The following is a 24,533-nucleotide window of genomic DNA, read 5'->3' on the forward strand; positions in this document are numbered from 1 at the left end:
AAGGTTTTTGGGTGTTTTTTGTCCTAATTTTCCTTGCCTTAGTTTTTTCACCTCTCTGGTAATCTAGAATACTACAGTTTTTCATAAGTTCCAAAAGCCCATGGCTAATTGCAGAGCAAATTATGAAAGTACGTATATTTTCAAGGTTATATCATCTAGCTGAGTGAAAAACTAGTCTTATTTTAGGCTATTTAAAACTCAGGAGGGATAGCAGGAGCAAGTAGTGGCATAAGAATCCAACCAATTTGGTTGAGTATTAGGACCTGTGCTTAAGCACTGTGATTCAGATAATTAATTTCATGTTACACATAATATCTGGGGGACTGGGGTCACAATCTTCAGTTTAGAAAGGGAGGGAGAAATAAAAAATGAACAAATAATGCTTAGTGAAAAACAGTATTACAAAAAGTTTTATTTTGTATAAATGACTAGTACTTAAAAGAAAAATGTGGTTTTAGTTTTGATAGTGCCTGACCAATGAGAATCTTTTTCAAGTTACTGTGGAGTGGCCTTAATGCTGTAAATAATCCAATTGGCCAAGTCCCAGTACAGTGCAGATGAGAAAAGGATGCAGGAAATTCTGTTGTTTACACATGTGTCTGTTACACTGAGAAGCAAGAGGAGCCCAGCAAACTCAGACGGTAAGGGCTAGTAAGGTTGTGGGTTTAATGTTTAATTTCTATAAATCTTTTCAGGGACAAAGTATGAGTTACTATCAGGCTGATGGTAAGGAGGGAAACAGTTTAAAATGCCCAGCAAAAGTACTGAAGATCAGAAAGCAGTATTTGAAGTATGTGGCTAAGTTATATCTAGCTAGATTCTTCTCTTCTATGTTTTTTTGCTACTATCAGGTACTATTACTTCTAACACTCCCTTAATCATAACTTGTTTTTCAAGTGTAGTAGAATGCTTACTTACCATAACTAGGTAAGTTTTTAAATTTTTCTAAGTGACAGTTTGTTAAAAAATATTTCATAGTTTTGATTAGAAATTAGTATAAATGCAGAAATTTCACAGGTTTCACAGTTTTACTACTGAAAACCTTTTTTTAAATTACTTTGTGAAATGCATATGTAATGGTATAAACTAGTAAAACTTTGGTACCTTTTAATGGGTGTGGTATTACGGACATAAGTGTCATGAAAATATTGTTTTGAGTTTGCAGAAGTTCGCACTGCATTTTTTTGCTGGAAAGCAGTTTCACAGTGTTTCTATTTTCAAAAGTTATGCAACTCAATAATGAGTTGTATAATCCTAACTTCCTTCAGGAAATATCTGAAGATGTGATAAGAAAAATGCATTCTTAGCTGTATGGTATTATTCTGATGCGATGAAACATATTTTTTTGATACTATGATTTGTTGATGCTGGACAAATATATTCAGTCTGTCATTATTTTAAAGGCAAGTGTCAGAGATGGTGTGAGACTCTGTGGATGATCCTTCAGCAATGAGAACCAAGAGTCAAATTTCAAAAGCAATGTTAATGAGTTTAATAAACAGATATAGCAAACAGTACTAATGGGCTTCATACTGACTATCCAGATAGCTGCATTTTGTTTGTATTAGTTCTCACTGATTCTTACAAACATTTTATGAAGCAGATTCTGCTATAAATAATCATATAGCTAGACTCCTAGTTTGTGGTTTAGATTTCCTGTGTTGTTAGGAAAGTTACTTTAAGGTTTCTGAATGCAGTTCTTTGCACAATATAATGAAGATAAATGATTTTTCAAAATATATTAGGTATCATTAATAGAACTAGTCATATGACTTCCAGAGGCATCTACAAACAATTGAAAAATGTGAAATTAGATATCTGGGGGTGGGTTTTTTTGTGTATTTGCATGTAGCCAGCTTTGAATTGAGTCCACTTTTTCACCTTCAGAATAAAATACTATGTTAACCTCGGGTAAATCTGAAAAATAAAACACTTGAAAATGAATACAGGAGCTGTTAATGAACAGGCTTAAATTACTGTTGTTTACTTCAACACGAGAGGGGTAGATATTGGAACCATTTGAAGTGTACAAATTTGGTATTCATGGAATCAGATTCATAGGAAGGTTTGGGTTGAAAAGGACCAAAAAGATCATCTAGTTCCAATCCCACCACCATGGACCGGGAAGTCCCCCAGCCCAGCAACTTGGTTGCTTAAGGCCCATCCAAACTGGCCTTGAACACTTTGGGGGATGGGACATCCACTGCTTCTTGGGGAAACCTGTTCCATGGGCTCACCTAATTTATTCACTCCTATTCTCTTTGTAGTACATACAATGATCTTTTATTGACCAATTAATTGTGAAAAGGATCCTTCCTGAACAGCTTGATTCCCTACTCATGATACTTAAGTAATCTAGGTCTGTTTTACACTGGGTATAAATAAGACTGGGTTTTTTACCAAGCCTATTCTTATTTGATGTCAATCACATTACTGGAGGAATACCAGGGTGGAATTTTCATGAAAGCTTCTATTGCTTTGTTTATTTTTTTTAAAATGTATTTTCAGTTGACTTGGATGTTTCTCCATAATGTTTGTAGGTGTCCATTTTTGCAAAAGGGTGCCCACTTCCCTTCTGCCGCACTGAGTACTCACCAGCTGTTCAAATAATTTCTTCTCTTTTGTGGGACTACATATTGGCCTACAGTGAATGGGCAATGAGAGAATAAATAGACATGTTTCTCTATGTGTTTAAGTGTCATATAGGACACAACAGATGATACTTCATGATTTATTTTATTTGACCACTGTCTTGGTTTAGATAGACATGTATCTGCCAGGGAAGATTGGAGTCTCCCTTGGAATGTAAGCCCCTCCACCCCTTTTCCAAATTATTATAAATTTGCAATACAAAAAGCTGTAAGACAAACATTTTGTGAATCTTCTTTACTAGGAATATAAAAAATACAAATGTTGTAATACAGAAGAATAAGCAAGCAAACAATCCTAGAAAACCCTGACAGAGTCAGAAATACAACCTGATGCCCTGTTGGTCAGGGTGTTGGAAGCAGTCAAGAGTAAGTCCTCCTGGAGTGGCAGATGTGGTTCTGTTGGAGTAGGGATAGTCCCATCAAAAAAAGGGCCCAGTAATGGTGAGATGGGTCCCATCTTCCTTCAGGAATCCAGTGGAAAACTGGATAACTGGTGACACTTGTGGCTCTTTTTATCTAGGTGAAGATGGTTTGGCTCCTCCTCCCTGGGTAGAGCATCTTACAATGGTATGATGTAATGTGTCATGTCATTGGTGAGCTTTAATGGTCCATTAGCAGAAGATATCCCCGTGGGGGTAGTGGAACTATGAACAGAGATAAGCAACGCTGACCCATTTGGGCAGATAAGCAACACTTCTCCACCCGGTTTCAATAGATGGAATAGAATAACTTTTTTTTTTTTTTTTTTTTTGGTTACAAAACCCAAGACAACCACTCTAGTAACTGTGAAATCCAGGTTAAAGTCACAATGTAGATTATTCCTTTATTCATTTCCCTCAAGGATGATTTAGTGGAGTTGAGGTCATCATGGGATAATATCTTACAGCATTAAATCACACAAACATTAAATCACAGTCCTTGAGCTACTGATGGTGTTAAAATACTAGACAGGTTAGGGAAAAATAAGAATAATTACATATAAATGTACAAATAGCAATCTTTTTGTAAGGAACATTCTTAAAAGAATTAATTACAGAAGATATGGCTTCTAAAACTGTTCTGATAAATCAAAAAACATCTCCACACAACAGATTTGTTAATTCTGATACAGCTATATCAGAGTAGTTGAACCAGCCAAAGGAATATGCTCTGACCCAGAGAAAACAAAATATTCATGAGTGTTCTTACTTGTCTACTTATGTGGGTGGGAAAATCACTAGTTTCTAGGTTCTGAGGAGTGTTTTGAAGAAAAATTGTTTTGTGTCCTAATAAGAATTGGAATGTTTTGTATCTTGGTCTGAAATAAATCATGAGGTATTTGTGATTAATTTTCCCTAGTCCCAGTGTTATGAAATTTCCTTTAAAAGTAGGTCACATTTTGAATAGGAAACCTTCATAAATTATTTCAACTCTAACAAGACAATTCTTGATCTCTTATATCATAAAGCATATGGTTTTAACATACTGTTAAGGGTTTTAAAATTCTGAAGCATTTCCAGAGTATAAACAGGGATTAGGAACTTGACTTTTTCAGAGATATGCCATTACATCTTCCCACTTTATTGAAAATAGAATAAAGCAAAGAAAAAAACCAAAAAAGTCATACCAGAAAAAAACCCAAACCAAAACACAATCCCCACAACTCAGTGTTTTTTTTCTAGTAAGAAAAAAAGCTTCTAAATGAAATGAAGCTATCCAGTTCAAGGTTACTTTTCAAATAAGCAACATAAAAGAAGTCAGAATTGAAGTACAAACTCTAAAAAATAAACTTGTGATTATTTTGCCTAAATAATGAAGCTTCTCTCTATTTTTAAAGTGACCTCTACTGTTTGGGTGAATATGTTTTAGCATTGCATCTGACCTAATTCTTCAGTAAAGTGCTTTTCAGAATGATTAGTCTGTCTTCAGGTTTCATTTTTTAACTTCCTTTTCAGGCTGAAAGAAGCCCAGCTGACCTGACCTTTAGCCCAACCTAAAAATGTGGTAAAACTCCCACATATTTATGAAGTCCTCAGTTGTGTTTGGGAGTAGTTGAGCCTCCTCAACTATATTCAATAAGAAGCTACAGTGGCTTTCACAAAGAGGTGAATTTGGGTTTTGATCATAAATAAATGAAACATGAAATAGTAGAGTGTTAATATTATCAATAGCTGGGAAAGGAATTTAACCTTTGAGAATTCAACGTGATACAATGGTCTTTTGTCTTAATTGTGTGCTATTGTAAGCTTATTTATAACTTATTTGCCAATATTTATGTTTCATATAGTTTAAATTGTTTAACTAATACCCTGGATGAAAATCACCAGCTGACTGAGATATTTTCTTGTCTTCATGAGTTTCAACTTACAGCCGGTTTTAATGCTTATAAGCACTTCTAAGATCAATTATGACTTACATACTCAAAGGCAGATCTAAGCTTGTGGATGATATATACCTTGGGTGTCATTTCCCTACATTTCTATAGTCTTCCCTCTTTCTGAAAAGTTCAGAGGAAATCCATGCCAGATTCTGTGTCATGTTAAAGGGCTGCCTGTCAGTATAAGCAAGACAGTGCACGTGTGCACTGGCTGAGCTGATATCCTGTAATAACACATTGACAACTCAGATTGAGCTGAGCCTTTTTAATTCTCTATTCTGCCTGACTACTGGTTCTCTTGTAACTAAGCTGAGTGGTGTAAGAAGCTACCTGTTTATCCTACTTGCTCCCAGTAAAGGGAATGACCCTGTTAACACTGCAGCTTATTTTGATGTGGGTTAAAAAAAGTTTGCCATGTTAAACACTCACTAAAACTTACTTTGCTTTCTGTGTAAACAAAGGAGGAAGACTCATGCACTCAGTTATTTTTCATCTTAGATGTGGAACTGCTGAAAAACAAACCAACCAAAAAAAAGATACCATTTTAATGTGATTAAGAAGAGCAAATTTCATTGTACCTGCAGAACAAGATGCCTATAGGTGTTTCCATAAATCACAGAAAGAGTTCGCTTGTATCTTTATCTATAAGCATTAAAAAAGATAGTGTTTCAGTATAGTGAACTAGTATTATGAACCATATTCTTCTGAAGGAATTATCTGTTTCAAGTTGAACAACAAACTACTATTGTTCTAAAAAAATCTCTCTATGCTAATCAGAAAATACCAGATGTTTAACTGATATGAATTATTTTGTATGAATTAACCATTGTCTTATTTTGAATACACTCTGAATTTGTTCTCAGTTAAAACTATTATTAATATTCTGATTAATAATCTGTTTTTCCTATTAACAATTCCGACAATATATTCCAATCTTCACATAGAATCACTGAGATTAGAATTTAGGGGAGTTAGCTACTTGTTTAACTCAGAAGTTTACATTAGGTTTTGTAAACCTGTTTGTAAGTCATTTACTCCGAAGAGATCTAAAATTTTGAGAGTTCATACTTATCCTGTCTAGGAGGTTTATTTTGCCTCCTTTTTCATTGATCTTATCATAGTAAAAAGTGATAATCAAATCTCAAACGGGAGCTAGCCAAGAAAACAGTCTCAAAAGCCACAGCTACCAGATTTAGTTGGGTTATGGTTGATTTAACTTCTTAATACGTAGTTCTTTTTGAGGCTGTCTGGGAAAGTTGTTGGTGTCACATACTCCCTTCTCTCCCTGTATAATCTGATTATCCAATGTATTTTTTCAAGTGTAGTGGCTGAGGAATGAATATCAATACTGCAGACTTGAATGTAGAAAAAATATGGGTGAAATGTTATGAAAGTTTGTAATCAAACAAAACATTCTTAGGAAAATGAAGTTACTGTAAATTATATTTAAAGCACTACTTCAGAGCTTCTTTTGACCTTATGGGTAGTAAATGAAAACATCTCTATGTACAAATATTTATCTTACCCATATTTAACCCTAAGAATTTGAATACAACTTCAAAGATGTGAAGAAACATCAGCTTGTTGCTGTAAAAGACTTTGAAAGACATTGCAAAGATATGTAATCACTTGTATTACCCAGCAGACCTAAATCAGAGTAAGTATATAATTCTGGTTCTCATCTGAAGAAATGTTATCCAAACTGTTTAGAGTTTATTAAAATTGGCAGCCAAAAAAAAAAAAAAAAAAAAAAAAAAAAAAAAAAAAAGTGAAAGAAAGAGTAACGTTTGTTTAGTCTTTAAATTTATTGTAATCTGTGACTACCTTCCAAATCATCTTTTTTATGAATGCGTATGTTTGCAGTATGTATTTATAGTATGTATAGTATGTACATAGTCTGTATAATATTATACAAGATCTATTGTATGCATGTGTTTTAAAAAGCAATTGAAACATTGAAGAGGATTTTAATTTAAAATGGATAGTTAGACATGGAGAGAAAATGGTTAAAGGGAAAAAGGAAAAAACTGTCTATAGGACCACAGCAAAGTGGACCATGTCCTTTTTTTGGTGCACCCTTTTTTAAAGAGAATTACAGCATTTCATTTTGAGCAAGCTTAAAGGCCACCCCCACTTCCCCCATCCCACTGGTAAAAATAATGTAAAATATTCTGTGAAAGAAATCTTGTCCTAAATTACTGCTTTTAATTATTGACAGCTTTTGTCTTAATGTAACTTAATAGAACAAATTCACTTTACCTAGGAGTGTTCTGTGGAAAGAAATACCCACTCAGTTTTTAAAAGCTTTGAGCCATGTCAGCTATACCAGTCCTGTGGTTAAATTCTTCTATTGGCATGGAAAGTTTCACTATATTTTACAAAAGCAATACACACAATTGAAAGAAATATCTAATAATTCATGGTTAGATGAAGTATGGTATAGGTAATCATTTCAATAAAAGAATCAGCCCAAATGTCAAATTTTGTGAAACTTCATGAAGAATTAAATGTTTCCTGCAAGACACTAGTTGTTGCTGTTACTGGCATATTTTTTCTGGATTGTTTCCACCAGTGCTTAGAACTGACCTTCAGCCTGGGGAGTATCTGGGAATGCTTGATTATCTTGTTCACCCCTTTCCTTCGTACACAGTGTTCTCATATTTGCAGTTTCTGTTGGCAGAATAGATTTGGGGGATAAAGCCTTTTTTCTTCTTTTTCCATGTTCCTTACAGCTTGCTCCTGACAACAATGCAGAATTGCTGCTTTTAAGACCGTTCAGTGTTGTCACAAAAGCTTATTTCTTGTGGCTCTTCCCTACTTACATGGTGTTTTGTAACCCATTTGACTAAAAGTTGCATATTCTGAGATTCACAATTTGTGAGCTTAATTTTGTCTCATTTCCTAGATGTCCTTGCAACATTTTTAAAACTGGGAGAAACAGGCTTCTAGAGCTCCTCAGAAATCACACTGCTCAGAGACTCATGTTAGGGGAGATGAGATCATCCTCCTTGCTCAGAGCATCATATTTAGGACTTCTACGTGGCATGCCTTTGTTTCACAAGAACTCCTGTCACACTAGAGTTTTTATTTTCTCTAAAATGATTGGGGCAACTTACACCTGGAATTGTAAATCTTATTTCTTAGGATTGAAATAGGTTGTGGAAAAGGATAACAAATAAGGACAAACTGGCAATGTGACTGGCATGACCAGCCTGAGGGCCACTTAGGGCTACTTCATGTTTTTTTTAAGGTATAAATTATATATACTTGCAATTTTACCCTACATGCCTTCATGTGAATTATTAAAACCATCAGGAGGGCAAACTACTATTAATAATAGAAAGGATTCCTTCTCTGGAGTCAGGGAATTTTGGTTATCACAATGGATACTGGAATATCAAAGGCAGTGTACTTAATTCTGTTGCATAGTGTAAAATGCTGATTTCAGCATTACAGTGATCACTTTATTTTCCTTTGGTTTCTGGTTAGTCTCCTAAAATAGAGAAAAGATTAAGCCATTTCTGAGTCTTCCTTTCACTTACTGCTTCCTCCGTGGTTCTTTTTCTTTCAGTTACTGTCTTTACTGCTCACCCTTTATCTCCTCTCCTGGGAATTTAGCTATACATGGACTACTGGTGTAAAAATGCACTTTCTGGAGGTGCCTTGTCACAATGTTTTGGATTGTAGTAAAATGCAGTTTACCCTGCTGAGCTACCATTTTCCTGAGATTTCTTTCTACTTTTTAACATTTTAGGCCTGATAGAGTAGATGGCAAACTTTGTTTATGGCTTTTTTAATAGACGGCCATATTGAAACTTGGATCTCTGCTTTTGCCTTCCCTATCTGTCGTATTATTCTCTCTCATCCTCTAGTGTTGATCAACTGAGAAGTGGGATCAGACTCCAGTTTTCCATAAATTCTACTATTGAGGGTTTGCTTACATTTGATTCTACATCTTTTCTGCCTCTGGAGTTTTTTATTTTCTCCTGAGATTAAATTTGTTAATTTGTTTTCAAGGCAAAGGTATACCATAAAGAAATAATAAGAAAAATAATGGTATTCTGTGTTCCCAAGATTTTAAATGTGGTCAGACCTATAAGAAATGTGGAACACTACTTAGCACTTCTCTCTTTAAACAGTTTAAAATTTAAGCTTTAAAGAAAAGTTTCCTCTCAAATCTCTCAAATATTTTGGGTTTATGTTCTTCAGTTCTATCTATTTTTGTTTTTTTTTGGTAAAGCATTTGAGTCTTTATGCTGTCCTTTAGGAACTTTGGCAATTAAAGATCTTGGAAACTAAGATTTAGGCCTGACATTGTCTCTTGCACTTAAAATATTCAGGTGGATGACACATTATAGAAGGAAGATGAGGTGGCATAATTTTAGTCTTATGTATAAGGACATTAATGAATTACTGCTGTGATTTAATTTTATGTCAGAGACACGTAACACATTATGCTATCCAAACTGATGTCTAAAGCAAAGCAGGTTTGTGGTTTTTTTGTGGGGTTTGTTGTTGTTGTTGTTTTGTTTGTTTTTGTTTTTGTTTGTTTTTGTAGGGGTTATTTTGTTTTTTGGTTTTTTTGGTTTTTTTCCCCAGCATTTTAAAAATTTCCTAATTGAACGAAAAAGCACAAAATAACAACAACACCTCACTGAAAAAACCCTGACAAACCCGAAAACACTTCTCTTTGTGAAGTTAAAAACATACATTTATACTTTGTTGTTTTCATAGCAAAACAATTTGAAGTTACTGGGCATGAGAAGGAAATAAAAAAGGTTTTGGAAATAAATTAGATTTTTATTGACATTTTTATGCTAAAAGGAAACTAGAGAACTATGAATAGGAGGGAAAAATTATCACATAACTCCTAATAGGAAGTAAAAAATTAGTATTATTTGTCTCTTCAGACCATTTTTGGCTGATTTTTAGTTATGACACATGCAAGGAATACAATGTTTGGAAACAATGTAGCTTAAAAATGTACCAGATGGTTTAATATTGTTAATATTTTTTTATAGCTGTGGAAGAATAAAAGCAGAATCATTTTTGGCTGTGCATTAAAAAGCCTTGAAAGACCTAGCTTTTAATTTTCATGAAGTAGGATAATATGTATATGATGTCATAGTTTGTTTGGATATCTCAAATTTACAGCACAGTGTACTTTGTAAATTAAACTTTATTTTATGAGCTTATGAGCTCATTAAAAAAAAAACCCAACAAAAAACCCCAGAAAAATAAATCCTCTGCCTCAAACAACACCACCAAAACATAAAGACATCAAACAATGGTGGAATCATCTTTGTACAGACCAGTCCAACACATGAACTCACTAATTCATTATTTCCCTACTTCACGAGCTCTCTTATTTACGAGTTCGCTAAATCGTATTTTTTCTGTGAAGAAACTATTTGCCAAGCTGTTGATGCCAGTGCCCATTCTTTGTCCTTTATCAAGGAGTGAATGTCCCCCATACCACACTGAAAAGCACAAGGGCCTCATCAGTCAGCCTGCTGTTGGATCTGCTACAAAAATGTTGGGGGTAAGCTTAGCCATTTACACTTTCCAGCTCAGAAGTTTGGTCTGTAGCACTTCTATGAGTTAGTGCAACCTGAAGAAACTGCCAGATAGTTGCTTTTTGAAGATGCAGAAATTGTTGGCTGCAGGTAATATCAGCGCTTATCTCTTCCTATCCACTGAGTTCTATGTACAGGCTCCTCTCTCACTGACCACTCACATTGGCACTGCTTTCAGAATATGTCAGACTTTGGGATCAGCTTTATGTTCATTATTGTCATATTTTTACTTTTCTTTCCTTTAAGAGTTTTCCAAGTCATTCTAGTTATCCTAGCTTCAGTGTTTTTTAATATCAAGAAATTTACTTGGTAGGATTTTAGTATCAATTTTATTCAGTTCATGTACCAATTTCACCCAATAGATTTTGAGTAATATCTCTTTAACCTCCGTGTCCTTTTGGCCAATGACTGTGCAGCCACCATCATAGAGATGGTCACAGTAATCAGTAAGGGTTTCATTCCATGATGGAGTGTATACATTGTTATATTCAATATATGTTCATTATAATTAATTTTGGAGCCATAATCATAGGCTCTTGTATGTAATGCAATTGCATTATGTGAAGGGCACTTTTAGTAAGAAGTAGGTTGGATTGTTTTTTAAGATACACAGCCATGAGCAATGGTAGCTTTACTTTGTCCGTTTACATTGATCTGCACAGTGATTATTAGAAGCGTTTATGAAATAATTGTTGTGTAGTTTCTCATTGTGTACATATTCTGTAAGTATTCTGGGCCACTGGTATATGATTAATCTCCTTACATGCCTGTAGTACCACTTTCACTCTGTTGTTGTCACAACAATGTACGTCTTCATGTCCAGTGTTCACTACATGTCAGTAATTTCAGGTTCACTTTAGATCTTTGTGTGAATGTAACATTATCACCCACGGAGGTTGCAGATGCTATTCCTTCTGTAGGTAGTTTAAAGGTGGGCTATCATGGATTTGCAATACCTGAGTTGTTCCAAAATGCAGGATCTGTTAGAGATAAGTTCTGGGTATATGTTCCAATTATCAGTGTTGCCATGGTGATGCAGGAGGGTGACACTTTCTGCAAGAGAAGACACTCCCGTCTTGGACATGCTCCAAACCTCCATTGTTTTTAACTTATTCCCTTTTTCATTGTAAAAGGAGAGGCACACAGATAACTCATGACTTGTGTGTTTAACTGCAATCTCATTATATGGACTTCAGAAGGGTTTTATTTCTGTTTGAACAGGATTTTGGGCAGCTACTGATAAGAATTCCTTATCTGTGGTTCTTCTTGTGGGAGTTTGTCACTTGTGTAGCCAACTTACAAGTTTTCACAGATATGATTCCCACAGTATTAAGTGATCCATTCTTGTGTACTGGCTGGTTTCGTATTTTATTCCATTGATCTACTGTCCCACTATTTTGAGGCCGATGCAGTAGCTGGAGAATCCATTGTACAAGATTTGAACTAAACCAAGCTTGTCCTATTTTACTCTTAAAAGGTTATTGATCCTAAGATTATATTTCTCTGGATTAGGGACTAGCAAACCACTGGCTTAAAGCAGCTATGAGACCAGTGTGAGCTTAGGCAGGGAATACATTCTGAACACCACTATTTCTGCTCCTGTAAGGATTTCTTTCCACCCTCCAGGTGTTTGTTCTAATACACATGAGAACTTTCCCAGATTAGTTTATCTTCCATTAAGTTAGTAGAATGTTGGTGATCTGCTGTTCCACTGTTTAAAAAAAATGGCATAAATATACAATTTGTTTCACCAGAACTTTTGCCACTCCTCTTTTTTGGCATCCTTTCTTATTGCCTGTTGAAATAAATCCTACATCCCTGTGTGTCTAAACCACTTCTGTAACCAGGTACTTGTTCTGCCCCAGAGTTTTGTGCTATGATCAGCCTCCTGGCTGTGTGTTGCCAGGATTTTTAGGGTCTTGGTAACAAGATACGATTTTTTATGGATATGTTTTTAGGCTGAGCTATATCTTGAATCACTTTCCAGTGTGATTTTTTTTTCACCATACATTTCAATAATTTACTTGGCAATATTTTTTCAGCTAGCCACTGGGTGGGACACCTAAGGGTTGTTAATTAAAACCGACTTTACAACAGGAACAGACACACAAATTTCAATCTCCTCTTCTTGAGTTGATAACTTGGTAGTTAGCAGCCCTTAGTAAACAGACCAGTTTTCAGGGAGTGAGTTAAATCAGTTCCAGTATTCTTCCCATAATGACCACATCACCCCTGCCCTTTTCCTTAAAGCCTTTTCTCTTTGTCAGGGCTTGTTGACGGGTGAACTGCAGCAATACCATGGAAAGTTCTGACTTTCCAGTAGCACTGACAAAAGAACGTGTTCAGTTCTATGATTCATTTTGTCCTATTAAATTTATAGATTAGACAAAAGAAAATTAACTGGTTTCATTTAAAGCAGACATTTTCTCTAAAGAAAGAATATCTTAAAAAAAGTTTGGCTGAGGTCTTAATAATTAAGAGACATGTAACTAAGGAATAAATCATGAAGTTAGTAAAAGGATGATGAAATTGTATCCTCAAGCACTGCCCTAGCTACTAAACTGACTGAAAACTCTGAGCTCAGTCAGCAGGTAATAACGTGAGGAAAGTGCAATAATTCTTTTCTCTCCTAGTGATTTTGTTAACGGTGCCACCAACGGTGAATATACTACTGTTTACCTAAAACAATAGGTGGCAAAAATAAATCAAGAGCTCTTCTCTTTCTTACTGCTGTTCAGGTTGCTTAGGTAAATAGGAAAGGTTGCAATATAATTAAATATGGTTGAGACCTATGTTCCTTGTTTTGTTCACCAAATGTCTGTGTCTTTTTTTCCTCTGAGAACTGTCATCAATCTGTTCTCACTCTATCATCACACCTCACTCACACAACACAATGAATGTTGCTTCATGTATTTTGTTCATACTTATTTTAAATTATTTCATTAAGGAAAACAACTGTAAAAGGGGTGTTGTGTTCCTTCTTATCCCTCACTTGTTAAAACTGGAACTATCAGAACACTTAACTGATCAGAAAACCCCCATTTTCATCCAATTCTCTAAGTTTATTTTATCTTTCCATCCAATTATCTTGTATTAAGTAATTACGTACACTGAGCCACTATATTCTGTGCCAGCTAGTCTGTTGCTGCAAACTCAGGAAGTGACATTAAAACTAGCTCTACATAGTATTGTTGTGTTGATTTTTGACTCGTGATATTTCTGATGTTAAGAGACCTGTATCTAACAACATTAGCACGGACCTTTCTTCTTTGAATTATCTTTAGCATACAAGTTAAAAAATTATTCTTGTTTCCTCTGGAACATATATAATATATAGATATTTTATAGCATGAGATTTTTCGGATTTCAGTGTAGATGTGTGATGTTTTCTATGAGGTAGTCATGAGAAAGAGAAGAGAATTATTATTTTTATAAATACCACTATAACTATAGGGATGATTAAAGATTCAGTATCAACAGATTCAATACTACAACACTCTTCAGTTGGACTGTTGGACTTGTTTTTATTATAATTTCTTCTGTGCAGTATTTTTGAGAACATGAAAGAGTAAATTGATATTAACTATGAATAAGATAAAATAAGTCCATCCTAATCATCCTTCTGGAACTGTGAGATTCTTGACAGTTTAAGAACTTTTATAATAATCAACACATTTTTCTCATTTTTAAGTCTTTGCTTCTTTTAAAACTAATATTTATGTCAACTTTTTAAAAAATAGATGCAAGCACAAATCTTCATAATTCATACTTTTAATAAAATTCCTGTTCCTTGTTTCAATTATCCAGCAAATATTTATATTATTATTTGTTTTTATCCTGACTCAGCCAGCCACTGAAATGGGTTGGTTGACATCTGTCTCTTTTAATGAAAAAATGATGTTTTATTCTACCTCTTGCAATCTTAAAGGGGGTATCTAAAAAATCTGTTTTGGTTAGATTTTCTGAAAAGAACATAAGGAAGTTATAAAAAATAGAAATACTACCTTTTCTTTACCACCTTGGAGTGAGACAGCACTTGTTTCCTGGAGGAGGAATGACTTCTTTTAATTCTTTTTTTTTTTTTTTTTGCATTTTAGGTACAGACTTGGGATTATCTATCCATGCTGAAAAGTGCAGGCAAAGTTCAGCCTTTCAAAAAATGATTAGAAGCCTAAGAGACCACCAGCTTATTGCACAAGCCTACTTCAATTATTACAGCTGTAAGTTTGATCTGTCTGGCAGTCTCCCAGCCTCAAGAACACTTGAGTCATCACAGTGGAGGGGAGCAAGAATCCAGGACCAATGTTTCCTTTTTAGTATCCTGACATCTGTGATCTTAACCTTTCTCCAGCTTTGGAAAGATTACTGAATGTCAAATGACAAAGTCACCTCAAACCTGTAATGAAGCACCAACAACAGGCTATGCTGATTCATGAGTAATTCTCAGGTCTTTCAAATTTTCAGTCATATAAAAACATTACCATTCTTATTTCTTCATCCTTTAAGATTTTTAAATTGTGCATCCCCAAAGTTCTCCCTTCTTTTAATGATATGAATAAAAAGCTACCAAAATCTACTGAAAAAAACTACTGATTATGAAAAGTGGAATAAAATTTTCGATAGATATCTACTAGTTTGGGACAGACACAAAAAATGTAAGGAAAAGCTATTGTACTATTTAAAAATCCAAAAGTTTTGGTTATTTCATTATGCATTTATTGCATTATGTAATATGTTTTTATATATTATTATGTATCTAAAATTTACTGTGGTTTTGTTTGTTTGGTTTTTTAATTAAAACTTTAGGAAACATAGGAATTACCACAACCCAGAAGTTAAATTAACAACTGACTGCAAGAGTTTAATATTTAGTTACTTTGGCTCTACTGGGCCTCATACAAGTTTGTGGGTGGCAATATCTTTGTGTTTTGGATAAGGCTTATTCAAATTAAATGAATTTATGTATTTTGGATAAGGCTTATTCAAATTAAATGACCTGGAAGTAGGTCAAGAAACAAGTAAGACTCAACCTTGATGAAGCTTTGGCAGCAGCTCTGCTGCATCTGTGTGGCGCTGTTGTGGGGCTTGATGGTACTCCACCAGACAGCAATAATGAAGGGAACTGGGAGTCCTTCATTGTCCTTTTCCTCCTCTCATATCCGTACTCCACTACAACAGTTCTCCATTAGCTTCTAACAAATGGCAAATAAATGTTCTGAAAACATAGAAAAGTTGGAAACAGCTGGAAAACTGGAACAAAACCTGCAAAAACTCATATTCAGTTGAAATGAGACATAACTGAATCATACTGCTAAAACTATCTACTCTTCAGTGTTAGCAGCCTTCTGCATTTCAAATGCAGGTGTTAGCACTAATTGCTGTAACATATAAACATGTTTTTTTACAAATGAATATCACAATTTAAAAGCAATTTCTTTTTTACTTCAAAAAAATTAGTCTTTTATTGAAGTAGTAAGATTTATAAGTTTGCTTGTTTGTCTGGATCTTTTTTTGCTTGGTTGCTCTGGTTTGTTTTTTAACATAACCAAGAGGGAAAACACCAAGGAGATATAAGTGGCTAGTCTCTACAGGCTGTCCACATCAGCATTTTTTCATCACTGGGGTAGGGAAGCAGTTTCTGATAAATAATTTTTCTTCTGGGCCAAATAAGTAATAAATTATGAAAAGATAAATAATGAAAAAGAATGCAACAAGATTTACTAGCTGAGTCATACCACTATGAGGTAGGCTGCAGAGTACAGTAGGATGTGCTACACTTTCAAGAATAATATAAGAATATACTACCTGGAAATCTTCTGGAATGCAGACAGTGAAATAAAACCCCCTATAAAAAATGCTTGATTTTTCTCTTGAAAAAAAGGAAATCCAAAGGTCACAGGGGTTTTGATAATATTTTTTTTTTCTTAAGTAGCAAATTGCAAGGTAGGTTTTACCTAGTATGAAATTCCACAGTTTGGGAAAGAAGGCAAGTGATTTGTGATTGCAGTTCTAGAAAAATAACTACTTCTTACTAGATATTTAAAATATATATTGATTCAATTTAATCTTGTCTTGAAGGAAGAGCTTTTGTCTGTTTTCTTTAGCCTCAAACATTTTTGAGAGCACTATGATTATTTCATGACCCTTCCTTTGCAAGCAAATCCTAGCCAAGTAATAGATATGTCTGTTTATGCTGCATTCAAAAAGTATTAAATAAAAGATATTTGAATAGCTATTTCTTGTTGATAAAGTACATTTTTAAAATGTGAGTAACATCATTAATTCACTATTACAGCAGTAAAAACCCCAACTGTTGAAGGTTATTCATGCTATATAATTAATTAAAAGCTAAATTATTGTCTGTCTTTGTCTTTTTTAGGAGTGAAATTAGATGATGAATCAAAGCATGAATTTAGACTCCATTCAGAAACAAATGGAAGAGATAGAGGTTTTTGGGACCCAACCAACACAACATGATAAATCAGATAGATGTTGGCAACCAGGTGACCATCTATGTCATTCAAATCTTCCATCTCAAAGTTTCTACCCAAATTCACCTCATTATGCACAAATGGATACAAGTTACAGCAGTGACTGGGAAATTTTTGAAGCAGTAAAAATTCAGGAACTGGAGGAAGTCAAAGCCAGAGCTGCCCAAATGGAGAAGACCATGCGCTGGTGGTCAGATTGCACTGCTAATTGGAGGGAGAAATGGAGCAAGGTTAGAGGAGAAAGAAATAAAGCACGAGAGGAAGCAAGACAACTGAGAATCAAATTAGACAGTGTCATAAAAGAGCTAAGTGTGCTGAAAAAAATAAATCAGGATTTAGTAAGTGAGAAGGAAAACTTAGCAAATGGAACTCCTTGGAAAACAGAATGCTGTTATTCAGAAATATCCTGTATTAAAAAAGACCAAAACGTGTTAATGTTTCTGGAACCAGAATCTCCGAAAGACCTAAACAAAATCATCAAGATTCCTAGGGCAGAAGACACAAAGAAGGTAAAGAATGGGAATTTTTTTTTTTTGTGGTTCATGAAAAGTGGCAAAGTATGAATATGTATATAGAAATGGGATTTTTCTAGGATTTTGGCCAAAATGCTGCCTGATCTATTCGCTAGCAAAATCCTTTGCCTCCCTCAACCACCCCTTCTAAATATTTCTAACAAAGAATAATACAGAAAACAATTCATACCCTTGGACTAAAACTAGACATTTAAGGAATAGAGGCAAACTCTTGCATCCTATAATTTACAATATCGTTTTGATTCTCTCTCATGTTTAACAGTAACAGGTTATCTCTCTTACCTGAATTAACCATGTTTTATATACTTAAATTCTCTATCCTCTTCAAAAAAGCAAATTAGGTTCTTGGATTTTAAAATAAAATCATTTAATTCTTCCTGAATTTCAAAAACCTGGGAAGAAGTCAGGCAATTCTTTTGCAAATTTGCAAGACATTTTGTTTTATAAGAAGCTCAATTAAGTCACGACATAGAGTTAAAAAATAGAGCATCGGCATTGTTTAAACAGCTCCTAGTCTACATAAAAGATCCAGTTATATTCATCAAAAATTGAAGTATTTGTTCATGTTTAACTACCTTTAATTCTGTTCCTTGAAATGCACTGCATAGTCTTCACAGACAGCACCATGGAAAAACTTTATTTGTTTTCTGATAGATACCAGTCATTGTAGATATAAGTAATTTTTTTCACACATTGCAGGAACATGTTTTCCCCTGCATTGTTGAAAGTAGGAAAATTTTTACTTCAGTTCAAGGGAAATTGCCAAGATCTTAGATCTGAATGTATTCTGTTTGGAAATTTTGCTCTCTAATGTGCATTAATGATATTATATTCCTGTGAAATCTGAAAAAAAAATAATGTTAGTAGCAAGAATAAATTTTGCCAAAAAACCCCCATGCCTTTTATATTTTCATGCTGATAAATGTGCCTTTGGAAGGAAATGCTACAAAATATACTTTAACTATTTCTCCTTAGTATAAAATATTTTCTACTTGAAAACTGAAACTTTGTATGTGAATGGGAAACATTCTTATCTTTTCAGTTTTTAGTATTTTCTGATTTAAATTTTGGACATTCTTCTAAAAACTCAAAAGAACAGAATGATGTGAAGGGTTGTCAGTAAACTACTAAAACAAGATTAGCTTTTAAACAAAATTCCTCAGATATGGTAAAGCAAATACATTTCTAAGGGTAACTTGTTTATAAGAGACATTCAGTCTTCCTCAAAAACTTGTATTTTTTTTTCCTGTTTTGATATTAGTTTTTCTTAAGTTTTGTATGTAAAACATGTATCTTCAAAATTGAAATCTCTATACTTTGATTCTTAAGAAAAACTCGTATAAGCCTGCTTCAGCACACTTTACATAAAAAATTTAAGAGTTCATAATGTAGAGTTTCGCAATACATTATTGGTATGGATAAATTGTATTGTTGGATTTATTAGTTCCAGGATTCTCTCTTCACCAGAGAGAAATAGAATCCTATTTTGTTGTTACAGCCAACAAAATAGAAATGGAATATATTTCCTTAGTAAAGACACATTAGAAATATTTTGGATATGAAGCTTGTCATAACAGATGCTGTGACATATCACAAAATGATAGTTATTCAAATATGCTGATATTTTTGCACCTTCTACCCATAAACAGTCCAACTGTCTAAGATGTTACCTATTTCCTTTCTTTCTCCTATGTTCCTTAAATGTCTAGAAGAGCCTTGGTAGGCCCTGCTGAAACTATTGTTAGACTTTTTTCTTCATTTATGTTTTTCTCAGGTGTCATATTTTTGTTTTCTCAGGATGTAAACAAAGACCAATGCAATGGCAATAAAAAATTCAGCCCAAAGCCTCCTGATTTCTTCCCCAATGAACTTCCCAGCATCTACTTGGAGGAATCTAAAATAAGTTTGGGCACTACAGCTAAGACAACAGAGAATGATTTAATACATGTGTCAGTCTTAAATTGGCGTTTGGCTGAGATGAGGAAAATCTTACAGAAGGAAAGAGAGTAAGTGTAAAATGTATGCTACTTGTGGAATTCTCATAGAGGGGTTGAAGACAGTTTCTAAAATAGATATGGTGATGTTTGCATTATAGCTCATATGTTCTAAGCTTTATTCATTGCTATTTGTAAGGCTTTAATAAGAATTTAGGTAAACAATTCAGCCTACTGTGTTTATTGTTTTCTTTGGCTTGTCTGTCATTTAAATAAGAGGTGTTCCATACAAATATGTACTTATTACATATTTGTAATTGATGTTGATTGATATGCAATGCGTGATATTGCATATCAATGCAGTGATATCTAATGTATATTATACCCAGTTTTTGGAGTGCTTTGTGCATGATAACAGACCAGCAGACTTTGAAAGAGTCCAACTGCAGAATGACAGTGGCTGTTTTTGAGTTCAAAGTATATGAATCAGCTGAAAAATGCTGTTAATCTTAACCTCTTCAGTTGTAGCAAAGTCTGTGTTAAAAGACGGTATAAGACAGGTAGTAACACTTTTATTGTACACTCATGTAGCATATCAAATTTGCCTCACATCAATACTAAATGTTTAAACTATTAATATTTTGATCGCCTAAAAGAAGTTTTATGTTGTAGAAATGGTCAATATTTAGAAAGATTGAATCTCACCAGAAAGGCTTTCCAAGGAACCCTGCAGCATGTGATGTATGATGATGTAGTAGCAGACTTCAGGCTGTAATTGCAGGTGACGGTAATTTCAAAATCAGTTGAATTTAATTAGAAAATAAAAAGGAAGAAAATTCCCTGTCTATTGCAAGTATATTCAGCACTTACGTTACAGAGAGTCTGAAATGGTAAACTATGTTGAAGAATTTCCTTCCTGTCAGTTTATTTCACATTTCCTGCCTGACAGTTTATTTCATAATTGTTGTGTAGATAGTGCAAGTCTGAGGTAAAAAATCCTTTAAATTCCTAACTAATATTTAATGTGTTTTAAATATTAATTCAATAGTTGTAGAAAGCATACAATAATTCTCAGGCTGAATCATATAGCAGAAGATGGCCATTCTCTCTGTCCTTAAAAGGTATTTAGTTTTTCTATGGCAGCAAATTATATATGTGAGTTAGGAGACTGATGCCTCATATACCCATTTTCATGAGGTTGAAATACTTAGGGGCCTAGGCACTTCATCAGCAGAGTATAAATAAAAATATAATAATTTTCTTTTAGAAAATGGATAATTTTTCCACTCTCTTTTAGTCACTTCTCAGGCAAAACTTCAATAGGTTTTGGTTTGTCTGTTTGTTTACATGCCTCTCTAAGCACTCCACAGAGTCAGATTTTTCCATTTATGCCTAGATATGTACTGGCTGTGGTATAAGGCAATAAATTTACTGGCACACGGTAGGAATTGGGGTGCATCTATAGCATGCAATATGTGGCAATGCCAACCTCAGGCAGCAAAAATGCTCACAGAGCAGTGATGTCCACATAACAGTGGGAACTGGTATAACAACTCCCTGTCCAAAAGGGCAGCATTTCCTGCATGCAGAGATCTTATGTAAGCAAAATATGTGTAACTTCTAAGTATGAAGCAACTATATTTGTCAATGCAGACAGTAAATAGCTAAGAATCATGTTACTAGGATAAGCACTATCCTAGTCACCAGTCTGTTGAGCTAGCTGATGAATCTGTACTGGGCAGGCTGTCACCTTCTAGCTCAGAAAGGGTTGGTCTCCACTGCTTAGTAGAATTGGCTGATTTTGCCAAATTTCCAAATTCAGATTTCCAGTTTTCTCTCTTAGGTTTGACTCTTGCTCATGTCAATACTTTTACTCCTGTATTCTGGAGCTGCTAGTAATGACTATCTCAACAATCTGACCTCTGCTTGCATTTTTACTCCCCTTATCTTATGTGGCTCTAGCTTAAGTACATTCTCACAGCTTCATTCTCACAGCTTCTTTCTCACAACTTAGCAATTTTTCTCAGTGAACTCGAGCCAAGGACACACAGCTGTGCTGCATCAAAAGCAAACAGACTACAGACAGCTTGAACCCAAGGCCAAAAGTTACTTTAGCAGTCAGTATGATCTTACCCATACAGCAGAGGACTTCTCAGCAGTTTCCTGGTTTAGATGGAGCACTCTGACTGCATTTTTTCTAGAGTCAAGTTAACTCATGCAAATCCAGTGTCTGAACTACCCCTTAACTAAGTTACCTAACAGTTACCTAAGTAGTAACTTTCTTGATTTCCTAACTAATCTCTCCATAAGATGTTTTGCTTCTTCGCCCTGAGAGGCTTCTGTTTATTGCATTCTGCTTAGAGCTATCATCAGTAATGTTGAAATAGCCTTATGCACACAAATCAGGCTTTGGAAAGGACAAAAAAGAAGGAAGGTCTAAAAAAAATAATAAAAGTAAAGAGATGAAAATTTATTTTTTGTCATCAAAAAATATCAGGCTTGTGTTTGCAATATAAAGCTACACACCAATATCCTCTACTAGGTACTAATGGCCCGTATCAATTACACATTTGAGGTCCCATTAACATTAATGGAAATTACAAACCTTATGAGTAGCTCAGCATTTTTCATAATCATTTGCTATTAAAATAGCAGTCTTTTGTCATCTTTTGGATCAGTGTTCTCATCTAAATGTCTTCTAGTTTTAAGATAATAATTTGTTCTGTTTTGAACTTAAAAGTGTCTATTTCGTCTAAAACTAAAAACCCACAAACTAGCCCACTGCCAGTTGATAATATCAAAGAAGAACTGCTTAAGACTGGCTGGGTAACATATACAATGGATGCAAAAGGCTCTGCCTGAACAAGAAATCCTTTTTTTTTCTGTTGGGATCACTGAACACTGGCACCAGTTTCCCAGAAAGGTTGCTGAGTCTGCATCCTTGGAGACATTCAAAAGCCATCTGGACATGGTCCTGAGCAATCAGTTCTAGGCAGCCCTGCTTGAGCATGGGGTTTGCACCAGATGACCTCCTTGGGGTCCCTCTCAGCCTCAACCATTCTGTATAATTCTGTGATTTAGTTAGATAATGAGTTAAAATGTCTCATTACAAGATCCATGAAAATGCTCTGAACTTGATCCTTTTACCTAGTAGTAAGCTGCTTCTGATGTTTGCTATACTCTTTCTTCCACTCTTTGTTTTCTGTATTTAAATAGTAAACTTTATGTAATCAGAATAATTTCTTTCAATTAGTGTTATAGGAGCTGATCTCAATTAAGAAGTACTGTAATACAAAACAAAACTAGTGTCTTCTAAATAAGCAAAACAAACTGGACAGTCCTCTTTTACTTTTCAGATTAGACCATTTCTGAGGACTTTCACTGCATTCAGTACAGTCAATAGGCTATTATTCAAAGTATTAGAATGTCATCTTTCATGCTTTCACTTTCTACTATATTAAATGTCCCAGTAACAATTGTCTTAGTTCCCCAATGAAGTCATGATATCTTTCCAATAAAATATCCTTTTATTTTGAAAGGAAAAACTGTTGACTTGAAATGCATAAAATACATCTTGCTCCACATTGCTTTGTGAATAATTGTGTTTATTTTATTACTGTAATGTTGTGAAAGTTCTAGGTGTTTGCTAAGATAAACTGTGCTTTATGCAAAATCTAGGCAGAAAAAGGAGATCCCTGATTCAAGAGCATTAGGTTTAGGTATAAAAGAAGAGAAAAGATATTCTGCTATAGTGGATTGCAACATTAATGTAACTGGCATTGCTTCAGGGACCTGAGTCAGTCTAGTCAGTGGCAACTCTTTCTATCTCTGTGCAAGCCTGCAGTGTGCTGCACAGAAATGCCCCAAACAAATTCCATCAATACACTTTGCTTTAATAGGTGAATATTTAAACCAACTATTTTCAAACTATAGTTCTGGTAAGCCTGGCAATAACATCTTTGTTTAAAAGGTTAAAAAATTCCATTGGCCTCCATTAGAATATAAAATAACTACTGTGGCACACAACAGTTTCTTCAATTGCCAGTGTTAGAAATTTCTTTTTAACTATTTAATATTTTTCGCATTGTACAGGCATCGTACTTCTGCACTAAATAATACATTTTCATAAAATTCTTCTAGCATTTTCCTCCAGGAGCAATTGTTTTTTGAAATATGAAATATACATATTTTATTTTTTTTTTAACATTTAACATCAACCATCTTTGGTTTCTGGTCTTTGTAGTGTATATTTCCTACTGTATACATGTGTTTAATCTTCTGTTTATACTAAATAAAAGTGATGTATTACATTTTCTTTGAGGATCTTCACTAATTGTGAAGAAACTTGTGATAAAAATTAAGTGGCCTCAACCACTAAATGAAGTCAGATTTTTTATCCAAAAATTTTGATTTAAAGCTTTAATTCTGTATTACTGGATTTCTGTTTTCTCTTTAGCTATTATTTTTGGTGAATCTTTTGGAATAATTATGCCATGATTATATAGGTTTTTAGAAAAGTCAAGATATACCATTGCCAAAGGCAGTAAAACATAACTTAAGCTATGTGAAGGAAATTTAAAGTAATTTTTTCTGTCAGCTTCAAAATTGTGCAATGCTAAATTTTAAAATACTTTTTTAGAATGAATGTATTTCTGGACAAAGAAATGGAAAAGATGGAAAACGAATTATTTCTTTGGAAATGGAAATATGAAGAACTGAGACAAAGCAAGCTGGAAAGCCTGAAACAGGTATGTTAGAAATACACTGTTCTCACATGGAACAGGAAAGAAAATTTAGACTTCTGATTTCCTGTGTCGTAACTAAGAGTAAAATTGTGTCCGGGGTTTATGAATGTGATAAATCCACCACTTATCAATTCTTATTCTGTGTAGCCAGATGGGAGGGACCTGATGAGGGTGTGTGGAAGCTGCCATGGGAGCACTGGTGCTCGGGAGTTGTGGGATTCGCACTGGGATGGCTCCACAGGCTTCC

The 24,533-nt window shown here is 34.4% G+C and overlaps 1 protein-coding gene across 5 annotated transcripts in view; it reads left to right on the forward strand.

Annotated features, from left to right (window-relative positions):
* The first annotated feature begins 555 nt into the window (after positions 1 to 555).
* The window catches only part of CCDC102B (coiled-coil domain containing 102B), a 138,699-nt gene continuing 114,721 nt past the window's right edge, over positions 556 to 24,533 (forward strand). For all 5 annotated transcript variants that reach the window (XM_066184297.1, XM_066184283.1, XM_066184264.1 and 2 more), the window contains exons 1-5: positions 556 to 641; positions 14,681 to 14,803; positions 16,963 to 17,583; positions 19,405 to 19,613; positions 24,181 to 24,289. In XM_066184297.1, the coding sequence (XP_066040394.1) occupies positions 16,975 to 17,583; positions 19,405 to 19,613; positions 24,181 to 24,289 (927 nt within the window). In that variant the 5' untranslated portion in view covers positions 556 to 641; positions 14,681 to 14,803; positions 16,963 to 16,974. The remainder of the gene's footprint in view (positions 642 to 14,680; positions 14,804 to 16,962; positions 17,584 to 19,404; positions 19,614 to 24,180; positions 24,290 to 24,533) is intronic.

Source organism: Chamaea fasciata, unplaced genomic scaffold, assembly GCF_029207755.1.
Source record: "Chamaea fasciata isolate MVZ Bird 193981 ecotype frontalis unplaced genomic scaffold, bChaFas1.0.hap1 SCAF_1, whole genome shotgun sequence".
Taxonomy (NCBI): domain Eukaryota; kingdom Metazoa; phylum Chordata; class Aves; order Passeriformes; family Sylviidae; genus Chamaea; species Chamaea fasciata.